This window comes from Anomaloglossus baeobatrachus, chromosome 2 (genome assembly GCF_048569485.1).
Source record: "Anomaloglossus baeobatrachus isolate aAnoBae1 chromosome 2, aAnoBae1.hap1, whole genome shotgun sequence".
NCBI lineage: Eukaryota > Metazoa > Chordata > Amphibia > Anura > Aromobatidae > Anomaloglossus > Anomaloglossus baeobatrachus.
This window is the reverse complement of record NC_134354.1, coordinates 627,508,013-627,534,109: the sequence shown is the minus strand read 5'-3', so window position 1 is coordinate 627,534,109 and position 26,097 is coordinate 627,508,013. Positions and strand designations below refer to the sequence as shown.

Sequence of the window (26,097 nt, the reverse complement as noted above, 5' to 3'; positions counted from 1 at the left end):
AATTTTGCCATCCAAATCGCTGCGCTCTGAAACGCAACGTGCACATGGATTATGCACAATCTTCATAGATTGTGCAGGGGACGCACGTCGCATGCATTTATCGCTGCGGTGTAATACGCAGCGTAAATACATGAAATTCGGCATCGTGCACACACAGCCTTATACAGAGCTTATGAATGTGCTGGACTACCTGGCAGCAGACCATGTAGTCCTCTAATGATCTACTGGTGATTAAACAGGGATTTATATCGAAACTACTCTTAGCAGCCCAGTAAGTTACACAAGGCTGGAATCAGGATCTTTGCCCCTACATTTTGCTGCTCAGATTAGGTGACAAAAACCTGGTGACGGATTCCTTTTAACGTTTATAGCAATATTGGCATTCATGCGTTGATTAATCAGTGTGCTGCTGCACCTTATATGTGTATGTCTGTACATTTGTGCCCTAGCACATTTGTGCACCTGTACATTAATTGAATTGTAAAGGTGTGAGGGCCCTATATTTTTTTCTATGCTTTTTAAGTCCTATTGCTCCTATACAGCATACAGAAGATTCAAAATCTAAAAGTGCATTACTTGTTTTGTTGTATTTAATATTTCAGTAAAATTGGGTGGAAAAATGATTTTTCATCTGACTTAGCTTGACTTTTATATAGAAATTATTTGCACAGGATCTATGCTAAAAAAATGACACTGAAATTGGACACCCTAAATAGGCATAATAAAGAGATACAGTGATAGATATATATATATATATATTTTAGAAGGTGGCCCGATTCTACGCATCGGGTATTCTAGAATTTACGTATTGTGTAGTTCATGTATGATTTTTGATATATATATATATATAGATATAGATATAGATATAGATAGATAGATAGATGTTGTTGTGTGTAGTTACCAAGTGTTTGTGTAGGGCGCTGTACATGTTCTGGGTGTTGTCTGGGTGTGACGGGGGGTGAGAGCGGTGTTGTATGTGTGTTGCGTTGTTTGTGGAGCGCTGTGTGTCTGTAGCGTTGTGTGTGTGTTGCGCGGTTTGTGTGTGTGTGGTGTGTTTTGGGGGGAGGTATGTTTTGTGCAATGTGTGTGTTGTGCGGTATGTGCGTATATTTGTGTGTGCCGCGGTGTTTGTGTGTTGGGTGTTGTGTGTGTGCAGCGTTGTCTGTGTGTGTGGGTGTCTGTGTAGGGCAGTTGTTTGTGGTTCCCAGTGTGTGTGTGGTGTGTTGTGCAGTGCGCGCGCGTGTGTGTGTGTGTGTGTGTTGGGGGGAGGTGCGCACTCCCAAACGTGCTCCATCCCCCATGCAGCGCACTCCCCATCGTGCTCCATCCCCTATGCTGCGCACCCCCCATCGTGCTCCATCTCCCATGCTGCGCACTCCCAAACGTGCTCCATCCGCCATGCTGCGCACTCCCAAACGTGCTGCATCCGCCATGCTGCGCACTCCCAAACGTGCTCCATCCGCCATGCTGCGCACTCCCAAACGTGCTCCATCCGCCATACTCCGCACCCCCCCATCGTGCTCCATCCCCGATGCTGCGCACCCCCCCATCGTGCTCCATCCCCCATGCTGCACCAGCATCAGCCTCTCTCCTCCCAGCATCAGCCTCTCTCCTCCCAGCATCAGCCTCTCTCCTCCCAGCATCAGCCTCTCTCATCCTAGCATCAGCCTCTCTCCTCCCAGCATCAGCCTCTCCTCTCTGTCCCCAGCATCAGCCTCTCTCCTCCCAGCCTTCCCCAGCATCAGCCTCTCTCCTCCCAGCCTCCCTCCTCCCACCCTCCCCCAGCATCAGCCTCCCTCCTCCCACCCTCCCCCAGCATCAGCCTCCCCCAGCATCAGCCTCTCTTCTCTCAGCCTACCTCTCCCAGCCTCCCTCCTCCCAGCCTCCCTCAGCATCAGCCTCCCTCTCCCAGCCTCCCCAAGCATCAGCCTCCACCAGCATCAGCCTCTCTCCTTCCAGCCTCCCCCAGCATCAGCCTCCGCCAGCATCAGCCTCTCTCCTTCCAGCCTCCTCCAGCATCAGCCTCCCTCTCCCAGCCTTCCCCAGGATCAGCCTGTCTCCTCCCAGCCTCCGTCCTCCCAGCCTTCCCCAGCATCAGCTTTCCCCTCCCAGCCTCCCTCAGCATCAGCCTTCCCCAGCATCAGCCTCTCTCCTCCCAGCCTCAGCCTCTCTCCTTCCAGCCTCCCCCAGCATCAGCCTCTCTCCTTCCAGCCTCCCCCAGCATCAGCCTCTCTCCTTCCAGCCTCCCTCAGCATCAGCCTCCCCTTCCCAGCCTTCCCCAGGATCAGCCTCTCTCCTCCCAGCCTCCTTCCTCCCAGCCTCCCCCAGCATCAGCCTCCCCAGCATCAGCCTCCCCAGCATCAGCCTCCCCCAGCATCAGCCTCCCCCAGCATCAGCCTCCCCCAGCATCAGCCTCCCCCAGCATCAGCCTCCCCCAGCATCAGCCTCCCCCAGCATCAGCCTCTCTCCTTCCAGCCTCCCCCAGCATCAGCCTCTCTCCTTCCAGCCTCCCTCAGCATCAGCCTCCCGTTCCCAGCCTTCCCCAGGATCAGCCTCTCTCCTCCCAGCCTCCTTGCTCCCAGCCTCCCCCTCCCAGCCTCCCTCAGCATCAGCCTTCCCCTCCCAGTCTCCCCCAGCATCAGCCTCCCCAAGCATCAGCCTCCACCAGCATCAGCCTCTCTCCTTCCAGCCTCCCCAAGCATCAGCCTCCACCAGCATCAGCCTCCCTCGTCCCAGCCTCCCCCAGCATCAGCCTCCCCCTCCCAGCCTCCCCCAGCATCAGCCTCTCTCCTCCCAGCATCAGCCTCTCTCCTCCCAGCATCAGCCTCTCTCCTCCCAGCATCAGCCTCTCTCCTCCCAGCATCAGCCTCTCTCCTCCCAGCATCAGCCTCTCTCCTCCCAGCATCAGCCTCTCTCCTCCCAGCATCAGCCTCTCTCCTCCCAGCATCAGCCTCTCTCCTCCCAGCATCAGCCTCTCTCCTCCCAGCATCAGCCTCTCTCCTCCCAGCATCAGCCTCTCTCCTCCCAGCATCAGCCTCTCTCCTCCCAGCATCAGCCTCTCTCCTCCCAGCATCAGCCTCTCTCCTCCCAGCATCAGCCTCTCTCCTCCCAGCATCAGCCTCTCTCCTCCCAGCATCAGCCTCTCTCCTCCCAGCATCAGCCTCTCTCCTCCCAGCATCAGCCTCTCTCCTCCCAGCATCAGCCTCTCTCCTCCCAGCATCAGCCTCTCTCCTCCCAGCATCAGCCTCTCTCCTCCCAGCATCAGCCTCTCTCCTCCCAGCATCAGCCTCTCTCCTCCCAGCATCAGCCTCTCTCCTCCCAGCATCAGCCTCTCTCCTCCCAGCATCAGCCTCTCTCCTCCCAGCATCAGCCTCTCTCCTCCCAGCATCAGCCTCTCTCCTCCCAGCATCAGCCTCTCTCCTCCCAGCATCAGCCTCTCTCCTCCCAGCATCAGCCTCTCTCCTCCCAGCATCAGCCTCTCTCCTCCCAGCATCAGCCTCTCTCCTCCCAGCATCAGCCTCTCTCCTCCCAGCATCAGCCTCTCTCCTCCCAGCATCAGCCTCTCTCCTCCCAGCATCAGCCTCTCTCCTCCCAGCATCAGCCTCTCTCCTCCCAGCATCAGCCTCTCCTCTCTGTCCCCAGCATCAGCCTCTCCTCTCTGTCCCCAGCATCAGCCTCTCCTCTCTGTCCCCAGCATCAGCCTCTCCTCTCTGTCCCCAGCATCAGCCTCTCCTCTCTGTCCCCAGCATCAGCCTCTCCTCTCTGTCCCCAGCATCAGCCTCTCCTCTCTGTCCCCAGCATCAGCCTCTCCTCTCTGTCCCCAGCATCAGCCTCTCCTCTCTGTCCCCAGCATCAGCCTCTCCTCTCTGTCCCCAGCATCAGCCTCTCCTCTCTGTCCCCAGCATCAGCCTCTCCTCTCTGTCCCCAGCATCAGCCTCTCCTCTCTGTCCCCAGCATCAGCCTCTCCTCTCTGTCCCCAGCATCAGCCTCTCCTCTCTGTCCCCAGCATCAGCCTCTCCTCTCTGTCCCCAGCATCAGCCTCTCCTCTCTGTCCCCAGCATCAGCCTCTCCTCTCTGTCCCCAGCATCAGCCTCTCCTCTCTGTCCCCAGCATCAGCCTCTCCTCTCTGTCCCCAGCATCAGCCTCTCCTCTCTGTCCCCAGCATCAGCCTCTCCTCTCTGTCCCCAGCATCAGCCTCTCCTCTCTGTCCCCAGCATCAGCCTCTCCTCTCTGTCCCCAGCATCAGCCTCTCCTCTCTGTCCCCAGCATCAGCCTCTCCTCTCTGTCCCCAGCATCAGCCTCTCCTCTCTGTCCCCAGCATCAGCCTCTCCTCTCTGTCCCCAGCATCAGCCTCTCCTCTCTGTCCCCAGCATCAGCCTCTCCTCTCTGTCCCCAGCATCAGCCTCTCCTCTCTGTCCCCAGCATCAGCCTCTCCTCTCTGTCCCCAGCATCAGCCTCTCCTCTCTGTCCCCAGCATCAGCCTCTCCTCTCTGTCCCCAGCATCAGCCTCTCCTCTCTGTCCCCAGCATCAGCCTCTCCTCTCTGTCCCCAGCATCAGCCTCTCCTCTCTGTCCCCAGCATCAGCCTCTCCTCTCTGTCCCCAGCATCAGCCTCTCCTCTCTGTCCCCAGCATCAGCCTCTCCTCTCTGTCCCCAGCATCAGCCTCTCCTCTCTGTCCCCAGCATCAGCCTCTCCTCTCTGTCCCCAGCATCAGCCTCTCCTCTCTGTCCCCAGCATCAGCCTCTCCTCTCTGTCCCCAGCATCAGCCTCTCCTCTCTGTCCCCAGCATCAGCCTCTCTGTCCCCAGCATCAGCCTCTCCTCTCTGTCCCCAGCATCAGCCTCTCTCCTCCCAGCATCAGCCTCTCCTCTCTGTCCCCAGCATCAGCCTCTCTCCTCCCAGCATCAGCCTCTCTCCTCCCAGCATCAGCCTCTCTCCTCCCAGCATCAGCCTCTCTCCTCCCAGCATCAGCCTCTCTCCTCCCAGCATCAGCCTCTCTCCTCCCAGCATCAGCCTCTCTCCTCCCAGCATCAGCCTCTCTCCTCCCAGCATCAGCCTCTCTCCTCCCAGCATCAGCCTCTCTCCTCCCAGCATCAGCCTCTCTCCTCCCAGCATCAGCCTCTCTCCTCCCAGCATCAGCCTCTCTCCTCCCAGCATCAGCCTCTCTCCTCCCAGCATCAGCCTCTCTCCTCCCAGCATCAGCCTCTCTCCTCCCAGCATCAGCCTCTCCTCTCTGTCCCCAGCATCAGCCTCTCCTCTCTGTCCCCAGCATCAGCCTCTCCTCTCTGTCCCCAGCATCAGCCTCTCCTCTCTGTCCCCAGCATCAGCCTCTCCTCTCTGTCCCCAGCATCAGCCTCTCCTCTCTGTCCCCAGCATCAGCCTCTCCTCTCTGTCCCCAGCATCAGCCTCTCCTCTCTGTCCCCAGCATCAGCCTCTCCTCTCTGTCCCCAGCATCAGCCTCTCCTCTCTGTCCCCAGCATCAGCCTCTCCTCTCTGTCCCCAGCATCAGCCTCTCCTCTCTGTCCCCAGCATCAGCCTCTCCTCTCTGTCCCCAGCATCAGCCTCTCCTCTCTGTCCCCAGCATCAGCCTCTCCTCTCTGTCCCCAGCATCAGCCTCTCCTCTCTGTCCCCAGCATCAGCCTCTCCTCTCTGTCCCCAGCATCAGCCTCTCTCCTCCCAGCCTTCCCCAGCATCAGCCTCTCTCCTCCCAGCCCCCAGCATCAGCCTCTCTCCTCCCAGCCTTCCCCAGCATCAGCCTCTCTCCTCCCAGCCTTCCCCAGCATCAGCCTCTCTCCTCCCAGCCTTCCCCAGCATCAGCCTCTCTCCTCCCAGCCTTCCCCAGCATCAGCCTCTCTCCTCCCAGCCTTCCCCAGCATCAGCCTCTCTCCTCCCAGCCTTCCCCAGCATCAGCCTCTCTCCTCCCAGCCTTCCCCAGCATCAGCCTCTCTTCTTCCAGCCTTCCCCAGGATCAGCCTCTCTCCTCCCAGCCTCCGTCATCCCAGCCTTCCCCAGCATCAGCTTTCCCCTCCCAACCTCCCTCAGCATCAGCCTTCCCCAGCATCAGCCTCTCTCCTCCCAGCCTCAGCCTCTCTCCTTTCAGCATCAGCCTCTCTCCTCCCAGCATCAGCCTCTCTCCTCCCAGCATCAGCCTCTCTCCTCCCAGCATCAGCCTCTCTCCTCCCAGCATCAGCCTCTCCTCTCTGTCCCCAGCATCAGCCTCTCCTCTCTGTCCCCAGCATCAGCCTCTCCTCTCTGTCCCCAGCATCAGCCTCTCCTCTCTGTCCCCAGCATCAGCCTCTCCTCTCTGTCCCCAGCATCAGCCTCTCCTCTCTGTCCCCAGCATCAGCCTCTCCTCTCTGTCCCCAGCATCAGCCTCTCCTCTCTGTCCCCAGCATCAGCCTCTCCTCTCTGTCCCCAGCATCAGCCTCTCCTCTCTGTCCCCAGCATCAGCCTCTCCTCTCTGTCCCCAGCATCAGCCTCTCCTCTCTGTCCCCAGCATCAGCCTCTCTCCTCCCAGCCTTCCCCAGCATCAGCCTCTCTCCTCCCAGCCTTCCCCAGCATCAGCCTCTCTCCTCCCAGCCTTCCCCAGCATCAGCCTCTCTCCTCCCAGCCTTCCCCAGCATCAGCCTCTCTCCTCCCAGCCTTCCCCAGCATCAGCCTCTCTCCTCCCAGCCTTCCCCAGCATCAGCCTCTCTTCTTCCAGCCTTCCCCAGGATCAGCCTCTCTCCTCCCAGCCTCCGTCATCCCAGCCTTCCCCAGCATCAGCTTTCCCCTCCCAACCTCCCTCAGCATCAGCCTTCCCCAGCATCAGCCTCTCTCCTCCCAGCCTCAGCCTCTCTCCTTTCAGCCTCCCCCAGCATCAGCCTCTCTCCTTCCAGCCTCCCCCAGGATCAGCCTCTCTCCTCCCAGCCTCCCCCTCCCAGTCTCCCCCAGCATCAGCCTCCCCCTCCCAGCCTTCTCCATGATCAGCCTCTCTGCTCCCAGCCTCCTCCAGCACGCCGTGCTCCTCTGCCGACACTCACACACCCGATCGCATCCACTCTCACACACCCGATCGCATCCACTCTCACACACCCGATCGCATCCACTCACACACACCCGATCGCATCCACTCACACACACCCGATCGCATCCACTCACACACACCCGATCGCATCCACTCACACACACCCGATCGCATCCACTCACACACACCCGATCGCATCCACTCACACACACCCGATCGCATCCACTCACACACACCCGATCGCATCCACTCACACACACAGACACTGACGATATCGCACATACGCGCTCACAGTCACAACATCCGGAGATACCACATGCTTCAGGCCATGTGATCCTCCGTCAGGTCCTGGAAGGTCACATCGAGGCCGAGAAGCAAGCGATATCGCCGGATGCTGTGAGTGTGTGGATGCGATGTGTGGATGCGATGTGTGGATGCGATGTGTGGATGCGATGTGTGGATGCGATGTGTGGATGCGATGTGTGGATGCGATGTGTGGATGCGATGTGTGGATGCGATGTGTGGATGCGATGTGTGGATGCGATGTGTGGATGCGATGTGTGGATGCGATGTGTGGATGCGATGTGTGGATGCGATGTGTGGATGCGATGTGTGGATGCGATGTGTGGATGCGATGTGTGGATGCGATGTGTGGATGCGATGTGTGGATGCGATGTGTGTGATCTGATGTGTGGATGCGATGTGTGGATGCGATGTGTGGATGCGATGTGTGGATGCGATGTGTGGATGCGATGTGTGGATGCGATGTGTGGATGCGATGTGTGGATGCGATGTGTGGATGCGATGTGTGTGATCTGATGTGTGTGTGTATGTTTGTGTGTGTGCTGTTATGTGCGCAGGACCTTGATGCGCTTGTTACCAACGTAGCCACACCACTCCCGTGCGAGCGGGGGCCGGGGGGGAGTACAGTACTCACCTCCGTGACAGCCGTGTCAGTTCGGGGAATGCGCGGGGGGGGGAGGGGAGGGGGGGGGGGGGAGTACAGTACTCACCTCCGTGACAGCCGTGTCAGTTCGGGGAATGCGCGGGGGGAGGGAGGGGGCGGGGCCAGAGCTAGCGTGCATTGCGTGAGGGGGGCGTGGCGTGGCCGAATTGCCAATGCCTGCAGGGTGCCGGGGCGAGAGGCCAATCTGTGGGGGGGGCGGAGCCTGGGCGAGCGGCTGGCCAATCCGTGTGGGGGCGCAGCCTGGGCGAGCGGCCAATCCATGTGGGGGGCGGGGCCATGGCGAGCCCAGCGGCCAATCAGCTTTGTGTCACCGTAAGGACACAATTTTGGAGCATGACAGACAGACAGAATAAGGCAATGATATATATATATATATATATGTGTATATATATATATATATATATATGTGTATATATATAATATGAAATTAAATTTTTTTTTATTTTTCTTTTTTTTTTTCCAACAGTGCCAAGAAGTAGACTGCAATTTCAGAGCCCATGAGAAGCTGGTACAGTTTCACTGGAAAAATGTAAGTTGCATGCTAGGGATGAGCAAACAGACTCAAACTATCCGGGACGGGCGTCCAGTTCCGGGCTCTTCTCAACTTGCAATTTCTATGTGCGAGTGCGATCAGATAGAAAATCGGATCTCACTCGCACCAGTGTTAATCAATGAGGCCGTGTCCTCTTGCTAAATGTTTTACGGCACGTCTCGTGCTCTCGGTGAAATCGCAGCATGCTGCGATTTTACCAAGTCTCAGCTCTCCCACCCCCATGCAATCCTATGGGAGCGATAAAAAAAAACAGAATCCGGGTGGCATGCGCATGTCATACAGATGGCATACGCATGTCACACTGATCTTTGACACTTGCATACCGCGTCAGACTGGCTACCGGAGGAATCTCCAGTAATACCAGTACTGGCCGCGGTTACATGCACTGAACTCCGGAGCTGTCACATGCACTGAACTCCGGAGCTGAGCTCCAGAGTGCAGCCTGAACAGCGAGCGCCGAGTGATTGATTCCCCGGCGATTGCTGTTCAGTTCAGCACAGCTGCAGACAGACCGGGCTGATCTCCGGAGCTCAGGTGACAGATCCGGGGTTCAGTGCAGGTAACCGCGGCCAGGCCTGGTATTACTGGAGATTCCTCTGGTAGCCAGTCTGACGCGGTATGCATAAACACTCTCATAACACTCGCATGACGCTCGCATGTCATACGGATGCTATGTGGGGAAAAAAACACACCGTACGCAGGACACTCGACTCACATTTGTAGCCGAGTGTCGCTGTGAATTTGTAAACGCAAGTGGAGAAGAACCCTTACTCTAAGGCCAGAATCGCACTTGCTAGTGCCTCGCGTGTTTCTCGCACGAGTCTCTCATGGTAGAACCCGGCTTGGCCGCACACTCCCCTGACAGGAGCGGGTCGGTTGCATGTATCTCTATGCAGCTCAGACGCTCCTGTATGCATAGTGTGCGGCCATGCCGGGTTCTACCATGAGAGACTCGCGCGAGAAACACGCGAGGCACTAGCAAGTGCGATTCTGGCCTAAGAGTCATTCGTAACTTTATGCTTCTCTCTATTTCATGCCTTTTGTCTAAACTTTCATGATTGCGGATCCAACATGCTATGGTATCTGTTATTTTTAGACTCTTCTTTTGAGAATTTGAGACATCGTCATTTAACCTTCCCTATAACTTGAGGCTTTGTTTAAAGTTGATCTGTCCTTAGATACCACAATATAAACTACATACATTATTAACCCCTTCAGCCCCCGGGCACTTTCCGTTTTTGTTTTTTGCTCCCCTTCTTCCGAGAGGCGTAACTTTTTTATTTTTCCATCAATCTTGCCATATGAAGGCTTGTTTTTTGCGGGACGAGTTGTACTTTTAAATGAAACCATAAGTTTTACCATATAGTGTACTGGAAAACGGCAAAAAAATTCCAAGTGCGGAAAAATTGCAAAAAAAGTGTGATCGTACAAACGTTTTTGGGATATTTTATTCACTGTGTTTACTATATGGTAAAACTGAGATATCTATGTGATGCCTCAGGTCAGTGCGTGTTTGTAGATACCAAACATGTATAGGTTTACTTGTATCTAAGGGGTTAAAAAAAATTCACAAGCTTGTCCAAAAAACGTGGCTCACATTTTGCGCCATTTTCCAAAACCCGTAGCGTTCTGATTTTTCAGGATCTGAGGCTCATTGATGGCTTATTTTTTGCGTCTCGACCTGACGTTTTTAACGGTACCATTTTTGCGCAGATGCTACGTTTTGATCGCCTGTTAATGCATTTTGCGCAAAATCTGCGGTGACCAAAAAACTTAATTTTGGCGTTTGGAAATGTTTTGCCACTGCGCCGTTTATCGATCAGAGTAATTGATTTTATATTTTGATAAATCAGATATTTCTGACTTTTTTTTTTTTTCTTTTTTTTTTAAACCCTTTTTATTTATTTTTCAAAACTTTTTTTAAACTTTTTTTTTTTTTTTTTTTTTTTTTATTTTACTAGGTCCCCTAGAGGACTATAAGGATCAGCAGTATGATCGCTCATTCATTTCTCATGATCGGAGCAGCATTGCGGAGACCGGAAGAAATGATCATCTCTTGTAAGCTGCAGTACTGAGCTGCTTCTTACAGGACCTTAGTCATGTGAGCTACAGGAGTCATCACATGACCCTGTGCTACCATGACAACCACCGGATCCACGTGATCACGTCACGTGACTTTCAGTATCGGGCCGTGAGTAAACGTCTACCCCGATCGCCGTTAATATGGCACTGCCACATCTTGACAGCGCCATTTAAGGTATTAAGGGGTACGGGTGGATAGCGATTCCACTCGTACCTGCAAGGCACACATGTCAGCTGTACAAATCAGCTGACATGTTCGCGGATCGCTGCCCGCAGCAGCTGGTGGGGTGTAACACTATGACCGCAGGGACGTAATATTACTGCCCGCAGTCGTTAAGGGGTTAAATAGATCTTGCACCTGATAAGGATGTTGTAGTTACTTAGAAGAAACATGTCAGTATATCTTTACATGAATATTTAACTCCATTTCCACCCACTTAACCTGACTAACAGCTACATAGCGTCACTCCTATTTGCTGAGATCTCTTACTGCTCAATACAAGATGCAGCTGTCTGTCTGTCAGGCTGGGTTGTTGGAGACTGAACACACTTGGACTCATGAGCTGTTTCAGTGTATAGCTGGACTCAGTATCTGGATTATACAGTCTGTGTGCTGTGGCGTTTCAGAGCAAATATACCAGCCTCATCACACCTAAAGGATCTATTTAATAATTAGCATCTGCTTTAAGCTTGTGATACCCAATGAAAAAAGCAATGTGGCCTCCAATTGATTGTAATTTGCTGCCTACTACAATTAGAACATCAAGTATATGATTCAAGTGGGGGGTCTTCAAACTCAGACATTAATAAGTCTGTAGGATGTACCATAAATGTCTGATATTTATTTTCTCCAGGCCTAAAAAAATATCAATGTCTCAATAACTTGTCATGTGGTCTTGAGCATCAATTACAGCTTGACCACGACGTCTCCTGCTGTTCACAAGTTGAGTTATTGTCTGCTGATGCATGGCATCTTACTCTTCCTGATAGGCGGCCCTCCGGTCATTTAAGTTTTAGGGTACAGCGTTATGAGCCTCTACACGGTGACTCAGCTGATCCCATAGGTTTTCTATGGGATTCAGTTCTGGAAAAAATGCAGGCAGCTCTGTTTGAGGTACCCCAGTCTCCAGCATCCATTCCCTAATGATGCGACCTCGATGAGCTGGAGCACTGTCCTTCATGAAGATGAAATTAGGTCTGTGTTGTTCATCAGAGGCACAAAGACTGGATTAATTATGTTATTCAAGTAGTAGGGGCTGTCACTGCACCATTCACCAAGTGTAGGGCAGTTTTGTATTGACTAGACACACCTGCCCACACTGTAACACCACCAAAGGCTCGGCTGGTGACCACAGTGGCTGATGCATAGTGCTCTCCTCTCCTTGACGTCTCCAACATCATTGGTGACCATAATTTCTGCTCAGCGTGAATGGACTTTCATCAGTGAACAGCACTGAGGCCCACTGATTCCTCATCCAGCATGATGACGTCTGTGCCTAGAGGTGTTACCTCCGTATAAATCACTTGTAAGGCCACATCGGAAATATGGGATTGAGTTTTGGGCTCCACATGTTAAAAAGGACATTCAGAAGTTGTTCAGTTCAAAGGCATGTAACTAGACTGCTACAAGTAATGGAAGACCTGAGCACACATATAGTTACATAGGTTGAAGAGGGAAAAAAAACAAAAAAAAAAACTTATGTCCATCTAGTTCAACCTTCCTCCACCAATTAAACATTTTGTCACTAAATCATTTATAACCGACAATGTTGTGTGTACTAAGGAAATCATCCAGCGCTTTTTTTAAAAGCTGTTATAGTATCTGCCATTACTACCTCTTGTGGTCGGCATTCCACAACCTGACTGCTCTAACTGTAAAGAACTCTTTCCTATTTAGCTGCCGGAATCGCCTTTCTTCCACTCGCAGTGAGTGCCCCCTGGTCCTTAGTATTGTCTTTGGAAGGAATAAGTCATGTGCCAGTCCTTTATATAGGTATAGGTACTGTGTGTGAATGCCACACAACTCCAGACACATTTAACCCCTTCAGCCCCAGGGCACTTTCCGTTTTTGCGTTTGTTTTTTGCTCCCCTTCTTCCGAGAGCCGTAACTTTTTTTATTTTTCCGTCAATCTTGCCATATGAGGGCTTGTTTTTTGCGGGACGAGTTGTACTTTTAAATGAAACCATAAGTTTTACCATATGGTGTACTGGAAAACAGCAAAAAAATTCCAAATGTGGAAAAACTGCAAAAAAAGTGTGATGGCACAGTAGTTTTTGGGATGTTTTATTCACGGTGTTCACTGTATGGTAAAACTGATGTGTGGGTGTGATGGCTGAGGTCGGTGCGAGTTTGTAGACCCCCAAACATGTGTAGGTTTACTTGTATATAAGTGGTTAAAAAAATTCACAAGCTTGTCCAATAAAGTGGCGTACGTTTTGCGAAATTTTCCGAAACCCGTAGAGTTCTCATTTTTTGGGATCTATGGCTCAGTGACGGCTTATTTTTTGCGCCTCGAGCTGACGTTTCTAATGGTACCATTTTTGCGCAGATGCTACGTTTTGATTGCCTGTTATTGCATTTTGCATAAATCTTGTGGCGACCAAAAAACGTAATTTTGACGTTTGGAATTTTTTTTGCCACTACACCGTTTACCAATCAGATTAATTGATTTTAGATTTTGATAGATCAGGCATTTCTGAACGCGGTGATACCAAATATATGTGTATTTATATTTTTTTAACCCTTTAATTTTCAATGGGGGGAAAGGGGGGTGATTTGAACTTTTAGGTGTTTTTTTTTTTTTCTTTTAATTTATTTATTTATTTTACTAGTCCCCCTATGGGGCTATAGCGATCAGCAATCCGATCGCTCTGATCTATCTGCTGATCATAGCTATACATCTGTAAACAGCAGATACGGTCACTTCCTGCTTCACTGGCCTCCGGGTCGGGTGAAAACAAAAGTGAAACGTCATAGCTGCAGGTGTCATCACATGACCCTGTGCTACCATGGCAACCACAGAAAGTCACGTGATCACTCACGTGACTTCCGGTGGGGGCGGCGGTAAGTGAAAATCTTCACCGCGCGTATATACATCTCGCTGCCAGACTTTGGCAGCGAGATGTAAGGAGTTAATGTTACGGGTGGAATGCGATTCCACTCGTAACATGCAGGCACACATGTCAGCTGTTGAAAACAGCTGATGTGTGCCGATTGCCGCCGCGTGCCCGCGGCAGGGGGCGGGGCTTAACGGGACACGCTCCATGACTGATATATCCATCCATGGTCGTGAAGAGGTTAAAGAGGACCAACCAGCAGGATTTTGCTATAAGAGGTAAAGGCAGTGCTATACAGGTAGTAAGATGCTGTATACAAGCATACCTGCTATAGAAAGGAAACAAAGGAATAGAATCAGCTCACCCAGCCATCATGGAGACTCCCATAGAAGACAGGTGCACGGTGAAGCCGGCCCGGCTGTGAAACCCCAAGAAGAAGAAAATCCAGCACTCGTGTCCAAAAATTGTATAAAATCTTGCTTTTTTATTTTACAATTTTTACATACAATTTTTGGACACGAGTGCTGGATTTTCTTCTTCCTGCTATAGAAAGATATGATGCTTGGTTGATTAAGTATCCTTTAAAGTTTCAGAAAAGCACTGCATTTTGACTGGTGCAACATGGGCAGGTCTTTGTGGGTCAGGTCCTCATATTTATTCCTCCTTTGGCATCCTTCTGCTTGCCCCTTTTCTTTGATTATTGCACCACCATTGATGCTGTTGGTGTCACAAATGCATTGCGACAGTACTCAGGTCTTCATTAAAATGTCCCCGAGGGAATGCGCATGTGCGTACCATGATCTCCTGCACTATTTTATTGAACACACTGCGGTGAAGACCATGAGAAACATAGGTGTGTGTGCAGATTTATTTATTTATTTTAATTTTCTTTGTCGCTCCATTGGGAGACCCAGACAATTGGGTGTATAGCTTCTGCCTCCGGAGGCCACACAAAGTATTACACTTTAAAAAGTGTAACCCCTCCCCTCTGCCTATACACCCTCCCTTGCATCACGGGCTCCTCAGTTTTATGCTTTGTGTGGAAGGAGGCACACATCCACTCATGAATCTCAGATTAGTTATATCGGTTGGAAGAAAAGTGGGCCCCCACGGGGCCCCCGGCATGTTCCCTTCTCACCCCACTATGTCGGCGGTGCTGTTAAGGTTGAGGTACCCATTGCGGGTACAAAGGCCAGAGCCTCATGCCGTCTCCTTCACCATCCCTTAGCGGCTCTGGGAGAAGTGGGATCCTGAGCGGTCATCCATCCACTGGGACCATGCTCCCTCCGCAGCCCCTGAGGGAATCTGTCGGACAGGAGTTTATTTATTTATCCTCCGGGCCCTGCATCACTAAGGTACTCTGTATCCCCATGGGGGATGTGCATGGAGCGCCTTTATCCCGGACGCTGCAGCAGCTGCTTATTTGTGACGGCCGGCGGACTTCCGCGCCGACCGCGCCTGTTTGTCGGCCGCGGTCTTAAATTTAGTCCCCGGCTTCAATTGCGGCCTAGTAGCAAAACTCCCGCCCCCGGGCCTGTCTATCAGGGGTAAGGGCGGGACGGCCGGCCTGACGTCGGCTGTGAGGGCCGGAGCATCCTGTATGTTTCCTCCCCCCTCACTGATCACTGTGGGGACTCCAGATTCCCGCACTTTTTCTAACGCCGCCCACGGCTCCCTCCTCCCCTGAGAGCTCCGGCAGCCATTTCTTTGGCATTCTGCCTGTGAAGGATTTCCTGGAAAAAGCTCTGCAACGCTGGGAGACCTAAGGCAGGGAATCTGGAGGACACACACTCCGCTTTTTAGCGGTCGGTAAGCCACACCGGTCACCCGGTGCTGGTCCCCTTAGGGTGCCAGATTAGATACTATATATATATGTATATATATTTCTGTTCGGTCGGGCTGTATACCCTTCCCATATACCGTCAGTGATCACTCTCCTAGGAGACAACAGCATGTCGTCCACAAGGAGCAAGGGTGCCAAGGCACAGGGTTATTTTGCGACCTGTACCTCTTGTGCGGCTAAGTTACCTGCGGGTTCCAACCCTCACTGTGAGCAATGCTCAACCCCTGTTTTGCTTCCTCATCCTGAGCCTCGGTCACTAGTGGGCCCCTCGGCTCAGGTAGAACCCCTTGCTCCCCCTGTTTCAGGCGGCAGGGACAGAGTTTGCAGTTTTTTGCTGAAAAACTCTGAGTCACTCTCACAATCCATGGCTCAGTCTATGGACAAATGGTCTGCCAAGCTGCTTGAAGCTTTACAGTCCAGACCGGTCCTTACACAAGCCCCGGGCCCTGTTGGATCTTCACCTCCAGGCCCCTCTCTGTCCGCGCCGCAGCACGTTCCCAGGGGGGGCCCTAGGTCTCACGTGGAGGACTCCGGCCCGGACCACAGTCCCAGACTGGCTAAGCGGGCCCGCTGGGAATTTTCCCCGACTTCTTCACGCTGCTCGGGTTCCCAGCGTGAGGACTCTCTGGAGGACGAGGCGGACGTCGCAGCTCAGGGCTCTGACACTGACGTTGCTCTCAATCTTGATACACCTGAAGGGGACGCCATAGTAAATGACCTTATCTCGTCCATCAACCAGGTGTTAGATATCTCTCCCCCGCCGCCACCGGTAGAGGAGTCGACTTCTCAGCAGGAGAAACACCAGTTTCGGTTCCCTAAACGTACACTGAGTGCGCTTTTCGATCACTCTAACTTCAGAGATGCTGTCCAGAAGCCCAGAGCGGTTCCGGACAAGCGCTTTACTAAGCGCCTTACTGACACACGTTACCCCTTCCCCTCTGACGTGGTTAAGGGTTGGGCTCAATGTCCCAAGGTGGATGCCCCAGTCTCTAGATTGGCGGCTAGATCTGTGGTATCGGTTGCAGATGGATCATCGCTAAAGGATGCCACTGACAGGCAGATAGAGCTCCTGGTAAAGTCCATCTATGAAGCCACGGGCGCGTCTTTTGCTCCGGCCTGTGCAGCCGTGTGGGCACTACAAGCTATCTCAGCTTGTCTGACCGAGATTAATGCGGTCACACGTAATTCTGCTCCGCAGGTTGCGTCTTTGACTTCTCAGGCGTCAGTTTTTTCTTCCTACGCCATGAACGCAGTTTTAGACTCTGCTAGCCGTACAGCGGTGGCATCCGCTAACTCTGTGGCAGTCCGCAGGGCCATGTGGCTGCGCGAATGGAAGGCAGACTCGGCTTCCAAGAGGTTCTTTAGCGAGCCGATGCACTTTTTCAGGCGGTGAACGCTCTGAAGACAGAAGTAGTTGTGATCCCTGTTCCCCTCCAGGAACATGGTCGCGGCTTTTACTCCAACTTGTTTGTGGTGCCAAAGAAGGACGGCTCGTTCCGTCCCGTTCTGGACCTCAAACTGCTCAACAGACATGTGAGCACCAGACGGTTTCGGATGGAGTCTCTCCGCTCTGTCATCGCTTCGATGTCACAAGGAGACTTCCTAGCATCAATCGACATCAAGGATGCTTATCTCCATGTGCCGATCGCACCCGAACATCAACGCTTTTTGCGTTTCGCCATCGGGGACGAACACCTTCAGTTCGTGTCATTGCCTTTCGGCCTGGCGACAGCCCCACTGGTGTTCACCAAGGTCATGGCATCTGTTGTGGCGGTCCTACACTCTCAGGGCCACTCGGTGATTCCCTACTTAGACGATCTTCTGGTCAGGGCACCCTCTCAGATGGCGTGTCAAAACAGCCTTTCCGTCGCTCTGGCGACTCTCCAGCAGTTCGGGTGGATCATCAACTTCCCAAAATCCAAGTTGACACCGACCCAATCACTGACGTACCTTGGGATGGAGTTTCATACTCAGTCAGCAGTAGTCATGCTACCGCTGGACAAGCAGCTTTCGCTGCAGGCAGGGGTGCAATCTCTTCTTCGGGGTCAGTCACACCCCTTGAGGCGCCTCATGCACTTCCTGGGGAAGATGGTGGCAGCGATGGAGGCAGTGCCCTTTGCGCAATTCCATCTGCGGCCACTCCAGTGGGACATTCTCCGCAAATGGGACAGGAGGTCGACTTCACTCGACAGGAACGTCTCTTTCCCTTGCAACCAAGACGTCACTTCAGTGGTGGCTCCTTCCCAACTCTCTATCGCAGGGAAAATCCTTCCTACCCCCCACCTGGGCTGTGGTCACGACGAACGGGAGCCTGTCAGGGTGGGGGGCGGTTTTTCTTCATCACAGGGCTCAGGGAACCTGGACTCCGATAGAGTCATCCCTTCAGATCAATATTCTGGAGATAAGGGCAGTGTATCTAGCCCTATTGGCCTTTCATCGGTGGCTGGAGGGCAGGCAGATCCGGATCCAGTCGGACAACGCCACTGCCGTCGCATACATCAACCACCAAGGCGGCACTCGCAGTCGTCAAGCCTTCCAGGAAGTCTGACGAATTCTGCAGTGGGTGGAAGCCACAGCTTCCACCATCTCCGCAGTTCACATCCCAGGCGTAGAAAACTGGAAAGCAGATTTTCTCAGCCGACAGGGCATGGACGCGGGGGATTGGTCTCTTCACCCAGACGTGTTTCGAGAGATCGACGTCCGGCGTTCCCCAGCGGCGACAGATCTCATGGCGTCACGGCACAACAACAAAGTCCCGGCATTCATGGCCCGGTCTCAAGATCACAGAGCTCTGGCGGCGGACGCATTAGTTCAGGATTGGTCGCAGTTTCGACTGCCCTATGTATTTCCTCCTCTGGCGATGCTGCCCAGAGTGCTGCGCAAGATCAGTCCGACTGTCGTCGCGCCATTCTCGTCGCCCCAGATTGGCCGAGGCGGTCGTGGTACACGGATCTGTGGCATCTCACGGTGGGTCAACCGTGGGCGCTCCCAGACCGCCCAGACTTGCTGTCTCAAGGGCCGTTTTTCCATCTGAATTCTGCGGCCCTTAACCTGACTGTGTGGCCATTGAGTCCTGGCTCCTAGCGTCCTCAGGGTTATCTCAAGATGTCATTGCCACCATGAGACAGGCCAGGAAACCAATGTCCGCCAAGATCTATCACAGGTCTTGGAGGATCTTCTTATCCTGGTGCTCTGATGGGGGTTTTTTCTCCCTGGCCCTTTGCCTTACCCACTTTTCTTTCATTCCTTCAATCCGGAATGGACAAGGGTTTGTCTCTCGGCTCTCTCAAGGGACAAGTATCGGCGCTATCCGTATTTTTTCAAAAGCGTCTAGCCAGGCTTCCGCAGGTCCGCACGTTCCTGCATGGAGTTTGCCACATAGTCCCACCTTACAAGCGTCCGCTGGAACCCTGGGATCTTAACAGGGTGCTAACGGCTCTTCAGAAACCACCTTTCGAGCCGCTGCGGGATGTCTCTTTATCACGTCTTTCGCAGAAGGTGGCATTTCTAGTGGCAGTTACATCGCTCCGTAGAGTGTCGGAGCTGGCAGCGCTGTCATGCAAAGCCCCCTTCCTGGTTTTTCACCAGGATAAGGTGGTTCTGCGTCCGGTCCCGGAATTTCTCCCTAAGGTGGTATCCCCTTTTTTCATCTCAATCAGAATATCTCCTTACCTTCATTTTGCCCTCATCCAGTTCACCAATGTGAAAAGGATTTGCACTCGTTAGATCTGGTGACAGCTCTCCGGCTCTACGTGTCTCGCACGGCGCCCCTGCGCCGTTCAGATGCGCTCTTTGTCCTTGTCGCTGGCCAGCGTAAGGGTTCGCAGGTTTCCAAGTCAACCTTAGCTCGGTGGATCAAGGAACCGATTCTTGAAGCCTACCGTTCTTCTGGGCTTCCGCTTCCTTTGGGGCTGAAAGCCCATTCTACCAGAGCCGTGGGTGCGTCCTGGGCATTGCGGCACCGGGCTACGGCTCAGATGATGTGTCAGGCAGCTACCTGGTCTAGTCTGCACACTTTCACGAAACACTATCAGGTGCATACCTATGCTTCGGCAGACGCCAGTCTAGGTAGGCGAGTCCTTCAGGCGGCGGTTGCCCACCTGTAAGAGGGGGTCGTTTTCGGCTCTTTTTATCGAGGTATTCTTTTACCCACCCAGGGACTGCTTTTGGACGTCCCAATTGTCTGGGTCTCCCAATGGAGCGACAAAGAAGAAGGGAATTTTGTTTACTTACCGTAAATTCCTTTTCTTCTAGCTCCTATTGGGAGACCCAGCACCCGCCCCTGTTCCCTTCGGGCTGTTTGTTCTTTTGTGTACACATGTTGTTCATGTTGAATTGTTCTTTTGGTTCATGGTTCAGTTCTCCGAACATCCTTCGGATTGAATTTACCTTAGACCAATTTATAAGTTTCCTCCTTCCTGCTTTTGCACCAAAACTGAGGAGCCCGTGATGCACGGGAGGGTGTATAGGCAGAGGGGAGGGGTTACACTTTTTAAAGTGTAATACGTTGTGTGGCCTCCGGAGGCAGAAGCTATACACCCAATTGTCTGGGTCTCCCAATAGGAGCTAGAAGAAAAGGAATTTACGGTAAGTAAACAAAATTCCCATTTCTTCTTTTTTTTTTTTTTTTTTACATCTGCGTACGCACTGATGGTTCTCAGTCTTCACCAGTCAATCAAAGGTCACACTATTCAAGACCATTTATATCAGTGTGGTCTGTCTGCTACACTACCTACAAGGGTAGTGTTGCTGATCAATTGCTAAGGTTCATCTTGGTCTCATGTACAAATGTGAACAAAATGATGAGGATGAATGGTTAAATACCAATTCTAATTGAACCTCAAAATGTATTGGGTGATTCATGGATCAAACACCTGTTGTGCATTTTGCTACTGAGCTCCTTGTTAGAGAACAGCAAGTTGTGCAAAAAGTACCGAAACATTGAACAGTTGGACATGTGCAATCAGAAGATTAGCAAAGGTCACATTAAGTTCACCTGAAAGGGATGGGGCTCATTGTTTTGGATCATCCTGATATTTCACCTGAAAATCCTTGACTTTTTGTGAGTAGTGTATATACCTGGCTGCAATCCTGCTGTCATGCTCTGTGCATGCTGCCTGTGGTTGGGCAGAATTAATCGATTAATGCGTTTCTTTTTAATCAGTAATGTCTTAACTGCCTTTGCATATCCACCCTAAGACTACTTATTTATATTTCTCTATTGCAGAATCATGGACCTGGTGCCAAGAGAATAAAGCTAGACACACCAGAAGAAATCAGTAAATGGAGAGAGGAGAGACGAAAGTGAGTGTCTGTCTGTCTTACTGTTTCTTCCCTTGTATGCCGGGACAGGAATAACATCCACATGTAGTTGCCCCCAAAATTGTGTCAACCACACAGTAGATTCTTCTACAGTAATACCTATAGAAATGCACCCAGTACATCTCCTACTATTGTATACTCTTATGTTTGTTATCCAAAAATGGTACTTGAAAGAGACTACAAAGAGAGTTTTCAGCTAAACCCCTCATGTGTTCAATCTCAGAAGGAGTCCTTATTGGAAAGCAGGAGAGGTATAAAATCAGGCAAGTGAGGATCACTTAACCAATCATTGAGGGCTGTAAGGGTATGCTTACTGAGTGCTTGTTTATAACATGGTTCTTGAAGTGAATAATGTTCCAAAATTCATATGGAAAATGTCTTTAGAAAGCCTATTGCAAACGTAATTAATCGTTTCGGTGTAAACATACCTGTATGTATGAGTATATACAGTATGTTTCTAGACTGTTTTCTCCATAGGTAGTTTTTTTCCCCCATCAATTTATTCGGTGGTCACATTTGGAGGGTTAATATAACCAGAAATGCATCAAGAAATAACTTGCTTTTTTGGAAGAAAAAAAGAAACATACATACATACATACATACATATGTGTATCATATATATGATACAAACACACGCATATATGTGTGTATGTATTTTATTTTTTTTCTTCCCAAAAAAAGCAACAAGTTATTTATTTTTTGGTTTGCATCCTTTTATTAACATTGTACAAATTTTAATACAAGAAATAGAAGGAATAATGGAGGAATTAGGGAAGGGAAAAAGGAATAGACATAAAGGAAAAAAGGAAAAACCAACAGTTAAGTGTCGCCTTTATGGCCAATGCTTCAAAAGTATTAACATCAAACGTTTTGTCACCAACGTACTTGGAACAACAAAAACAATAATATACATGAGAAATAATAATCATTACATGTCAGGAGGCTAAGTTATATGCAGACTAGGCATAAATGTTTTCTCCCATAAAGACCATCTCAATTTGTATCTGAAAAAGTTCTTTCTTTTTCGCTCTATTGGGAGACCCAGACAATTGGGTGTATAGGCTATGCCTCCGGAGGCCGCACAAAGTACTACACTTAAAAGTGTTAAGCCCCTCCCCTTCTGCCTATACACCCCCCGTGCTCCCACGGGCTCCTCAGTTTTTTGCTTTGTGCGAAGGAGGCAGACATGCACAGCACAGCTCCACAGATTGGTCAGCAGCAGCTGCTGACCATGTCGGATGGAAGAAAAGTGGGCCCATATAGGGCCCCCAGCATGCTCCCTTCTCACCCCACTCTTGTCGGCGGTGTTGTTAAGGTTGAGGTATCCATTGCGGGTACGGAGGCTGGAGCCCACATGCTGCTTTCCTTCCCCATACCCCTCTGGGCTCTGGGTGAAGTGGGATCTTATCGGTCTTCTTTTTATCCTCATCCAGTTCACCAATGTGAAAAGGATTTGCACTTGTTAGATCTGGTGAGAGCACTCAGACTCTACATTTCTCGTACGGCGCCCCTGCGCCGCTCGGATGCACTCTTTGTCCTTGTCGCTGGCCAGCGTAAAGGATCACAGGCTTCCAAATCAACCCTGGCTCGGTGGATAAAGGAGCCAATTATCGAAGCTTACCGTTCGGCTGGGCTTCCGGTTCCCTCAGGGCTGAAGGCCCATTCTACCAGAGCCGTGGGAGCGTCCTGGGCTTTGAGGCACCAGGCTACGGCTCAACAGGTGTGTCAGGCAGCTACCTGGTCGAGCCTGCACACTTTCACGAAGCACTATCAGGTGCATACCTATGCTGCGTCGGATGCCAGCCTAGGTAGACGAGTCCTTCAGGCGGCGGTTGCCCACCTGTAGGAAAGGGCCGTTTTACGGCTCTCTTACGAGGTATTATTTTACCCACCCAGGGACTGCTTTTGGACGTCCCAATTGTCTGGGTCTCCCAATAGAGCGAAAAAGAAGAAGGGAATTTTGTTTACTTACCGTAAATTCCTTTTCTTCTAGCTCTAATTGGGAGACCCAGCACCCGCCCCTGTTTTTTTGTGTACACATGTTGTTCATGTTGAATGGTTTTAGTTCTCCGATATTCCTTCGGATTGAAGTTACTTTAAACCAGTTGATAATTCTTTTTCCTCCTTCTTGCTTTTGCACCAAAACTGAGGAGCCCGTGGGAGCACGGGGGGTGTATAGGCAGAAGGGGAGGGGCTTAACACTTTTAAGTGTAGTACTTTGTGCGGCCTCCGGAGGCATAGCCTATACACCCAATTGTCTGGGTCTCCCAATTAGAGCTAGAAGAAAAGGAATTTACGGTAAGTAAACAAAATTCCCTTCTTTCTTTCAATGCAAAACTATACTCCTATGAATTATGTGATGATATCCGTTCAATTATCTCCATTATGGAAGGTGCCTTTACCTGTCTCCATTTTGAAGCAATAAGATGTTTTACCACGAGTAGAATATGGCAAATTATGTGTCTGCATGGGTCTTTAAACTTTTCTATACCAATTAACAATAGTGCCAGTTGGGGGGAGAGAATAAAACTCTGATGTAACTTTATTTATTAGATCACACACATCTTCCCACATCTTTTTTTAAAGCTGGACAACTCCAAAAATATGCAACATAGACCCATTTTCTCCACACTCTCTCCAGCACAAAGGAGAGTTAGATACGGACATTTTGTGCCGCTTTTGAGGCGTAAAATACCAGCGTGAAAGCACCTTAAAGTAAGTTTCTTGCAACGTGGCGCAGGAAGTGTTAGATAACGTTAAATTTAATGATTTTTGTCACTATTCCAATTGAAAAGTCTGACCAATATCTTTCTCCCAGTTCAGAATATTTGATCTTTTATCAAATTGGAGGTCTTCATTAATAATGGCATAAATGTTGCTAGTTTTCCAATATAATTTATTTTGTGGGTTAAATAAAATATCTAACAAATCTACTGGTAGTGAAGAGGTTAACTTTTTGTTTTTATTTAAATACTGGTTAAGGAGTGTCCAATTTGCCAGTTCATTTAAAGGGAGATTAAATTTATGACGAATTGTCTGGAAAGGTAATAAGCTGTTATTACATGAAATATCATGAAAACTGCTTATATTATACTTCCTCCATGTTGTTAAATCTAGCCTAGGGACCAATACTTCAAATACTTCAATTGAGATTGTCCTGATGTCTACAAGTTCACTTTTATTTTTACATAAAATCCTATTGAGTTGTTTCCATGCAGAGATTGTAGCTTTTATTGTTATAAATGCAGGTAAGGGAGTTTTTGAATTTATAAGGTGAGCTAAGATTGTGGCTCTCATAGATCTGTCTTTACACTTTTTTTCTATTCGTACCCAACTAAATTCCGAATCATCCAAAAGACATTTCTGTGACTGTTTTAATAAATTTGCTAAATAATAGGCAGAAATGTTTGGCAAACCAAACAAGTTATTTCTTGATGCATTTCTGGTTTAAATAAACTCTCCAAATGTGACTACCGAATAAATTGATGGGGGGGGGGGGATTACCTATAGGCAAAGTGGAGTCTAGAAACAAGTGGAGAAATAAACCACGTTTAATGTGTATATGTCAGTTTGAAAAAATCCATGTGAAAAAAACAAAAACTCAAGTGTTTGTTTTGTTGTTTTTTTTCTTTCTTTCTACCATGGATTTCGGAGCTGATTTTGCTCCAAAAGTTAAAATTATTACTTCAAATACTTTCAATACGGTTGCTGTTTATTTCAATAAGTAAACCATATTGTTGATCATTCAGCGGTGTTTTTTTGTTTTTTTTTCTTGTCTGCCGATGCTGTGTTGAGAACTGTCCCAAATTTACCACTATCGAGCTCAAGACCATGTGAAAAAACCTTGCCAAATCTGAAAACCATGTTTAAAAAAAAACAAAAAAACATGTTTAGGATTTCTCTTGATAACCACATCCATTTAGAAAAATAAAAAACTAAAGGTATTCCAAAATTAGGTTTTTATATATTTTTCAAAAATCCATTTCTAAATTATATTTCTTTTTCGCTCCTAATTGGGAGACCCAGACAATTGGGTGTATAGCTACTGCCTCCGGAGGCCGCACAAAGTACTACACTTAAAAGTGTAAGGCCCCTCCCCTTCTGGCTATACACCCCCCCCGTGGGAGCACGGGTCCCTCAGTTTTTTGCTTTGTGCGAAGGAGGTCAGACACGCACGCATAGCTCCACTGTTTAGTCAGCAGCAGCTGCTGACTATGTCGGATGGAAGAAAAGAGGACCCATACTAGGGTCCCCAGCATGCTCCCTTCTCACCCCACTTTCTGTCGGTGGTGCTTGTTAAGGTTGAGGTACCCATTGCGGGTACGGAGGCTGGAGCCCACATGCTGATTCCTTCCCCATCCCCATTAGGGCTCTGGGCGAAGTGGGATTTTACCGGTCTCCAGGCACTGAGACCGTGCTCCATCCGCAGCCCCTGGAGAAGCCGCTGGATATGGAGCTGAGTATCGTCAGGGACATGGCCCTGCTCCGTCAAGGTACTCTGTGTCCCCGTGCATACGCGCGCACACCGCAGCATTGCTGGGTGTGTTAGTGCGCCGGGGACAACAGCGCTGCTGCGCTTGTGCCATTTCCTCACTTCAGCTTAGCTGAGTGGGTAGACTCAGGGAGAACGGTCGCGCCGGCCGCTGGGACTGCGACGCGGCTGGGACTTGTGGTGCGCCGGGGACTTCCGCGCTGGCCGTGCATATATCACGGCCGCGCTTATTACTACAGTCCCCGGCTTTTGCGGCCTAGTTCGTTCGTTCCCGCCTCCGCACCTGCCAGTCAGGAGGAGGGCGGGACGCTGTACAGAGCATCAGCGCTGAGGGCTGGAGTCGTTTTTACATACTCCAGCCCTCACACCAGGCACAGTAGGACGCAGTTTCCCGCTCTTTGTTTGTGGCACGCCCACGGTCCGCCCCTCTTCACAGAACGCCGGCAGCCATTCCTGCCTGCACGCTGAGCTGCAGAGGGGAGACGGGGAGACCCAGACACGGGATTCTACGGCCTCATACCCGCTGTTCAGCGGTCGGTAAGCAGCCTTAAGGGCTCACCCCCACTTGTGCCGTTTGTATACTGAGTATTTTGTGTTTGCAAATACTTTGTACTGTACGGTCGCTGGTGATTCTTGGCTATACCCCCTCCTAGATTACAAGGAGGCAACAGCATGTCGTCCGCTAAACGCAAGGGTGCCAAGGCACAGACATTATATGCTGCCTGTACCGCATGTGGGGCTGCTCTACCGGCAGGTTCCACTGACCCCCATTGTGT

At 50.7% G+C, this 26,097-nt stretch overlaps 1 protein-coding gene across 1 annotated transcript in view; it reads left to right on the top strand.

Annotated features, from left to right (window-relative positions):
* The window catches only part of NUFIP1 (nuclear FMR1 interacting protein 1), an 84,840-nt gene that overhangs the window by 15,645 nt on the left and 43,098 nt on the right, over positions 1-26,097 (top strand). Inside the window, exons 4-5 of the mRNA XM_075336876.1 lie at positions 8,439-8,501; positions 20,735-20,811. Of these exons, the coding sequence (XP_075192991.1) occupies positions 8,439-8,501; positions 20,735-20,811 (140 nt within the window). The remainder of the gene's footprint in view (positions 1-8,438; positions 8,502-20,734; positions 20,812-26,097) is intronic.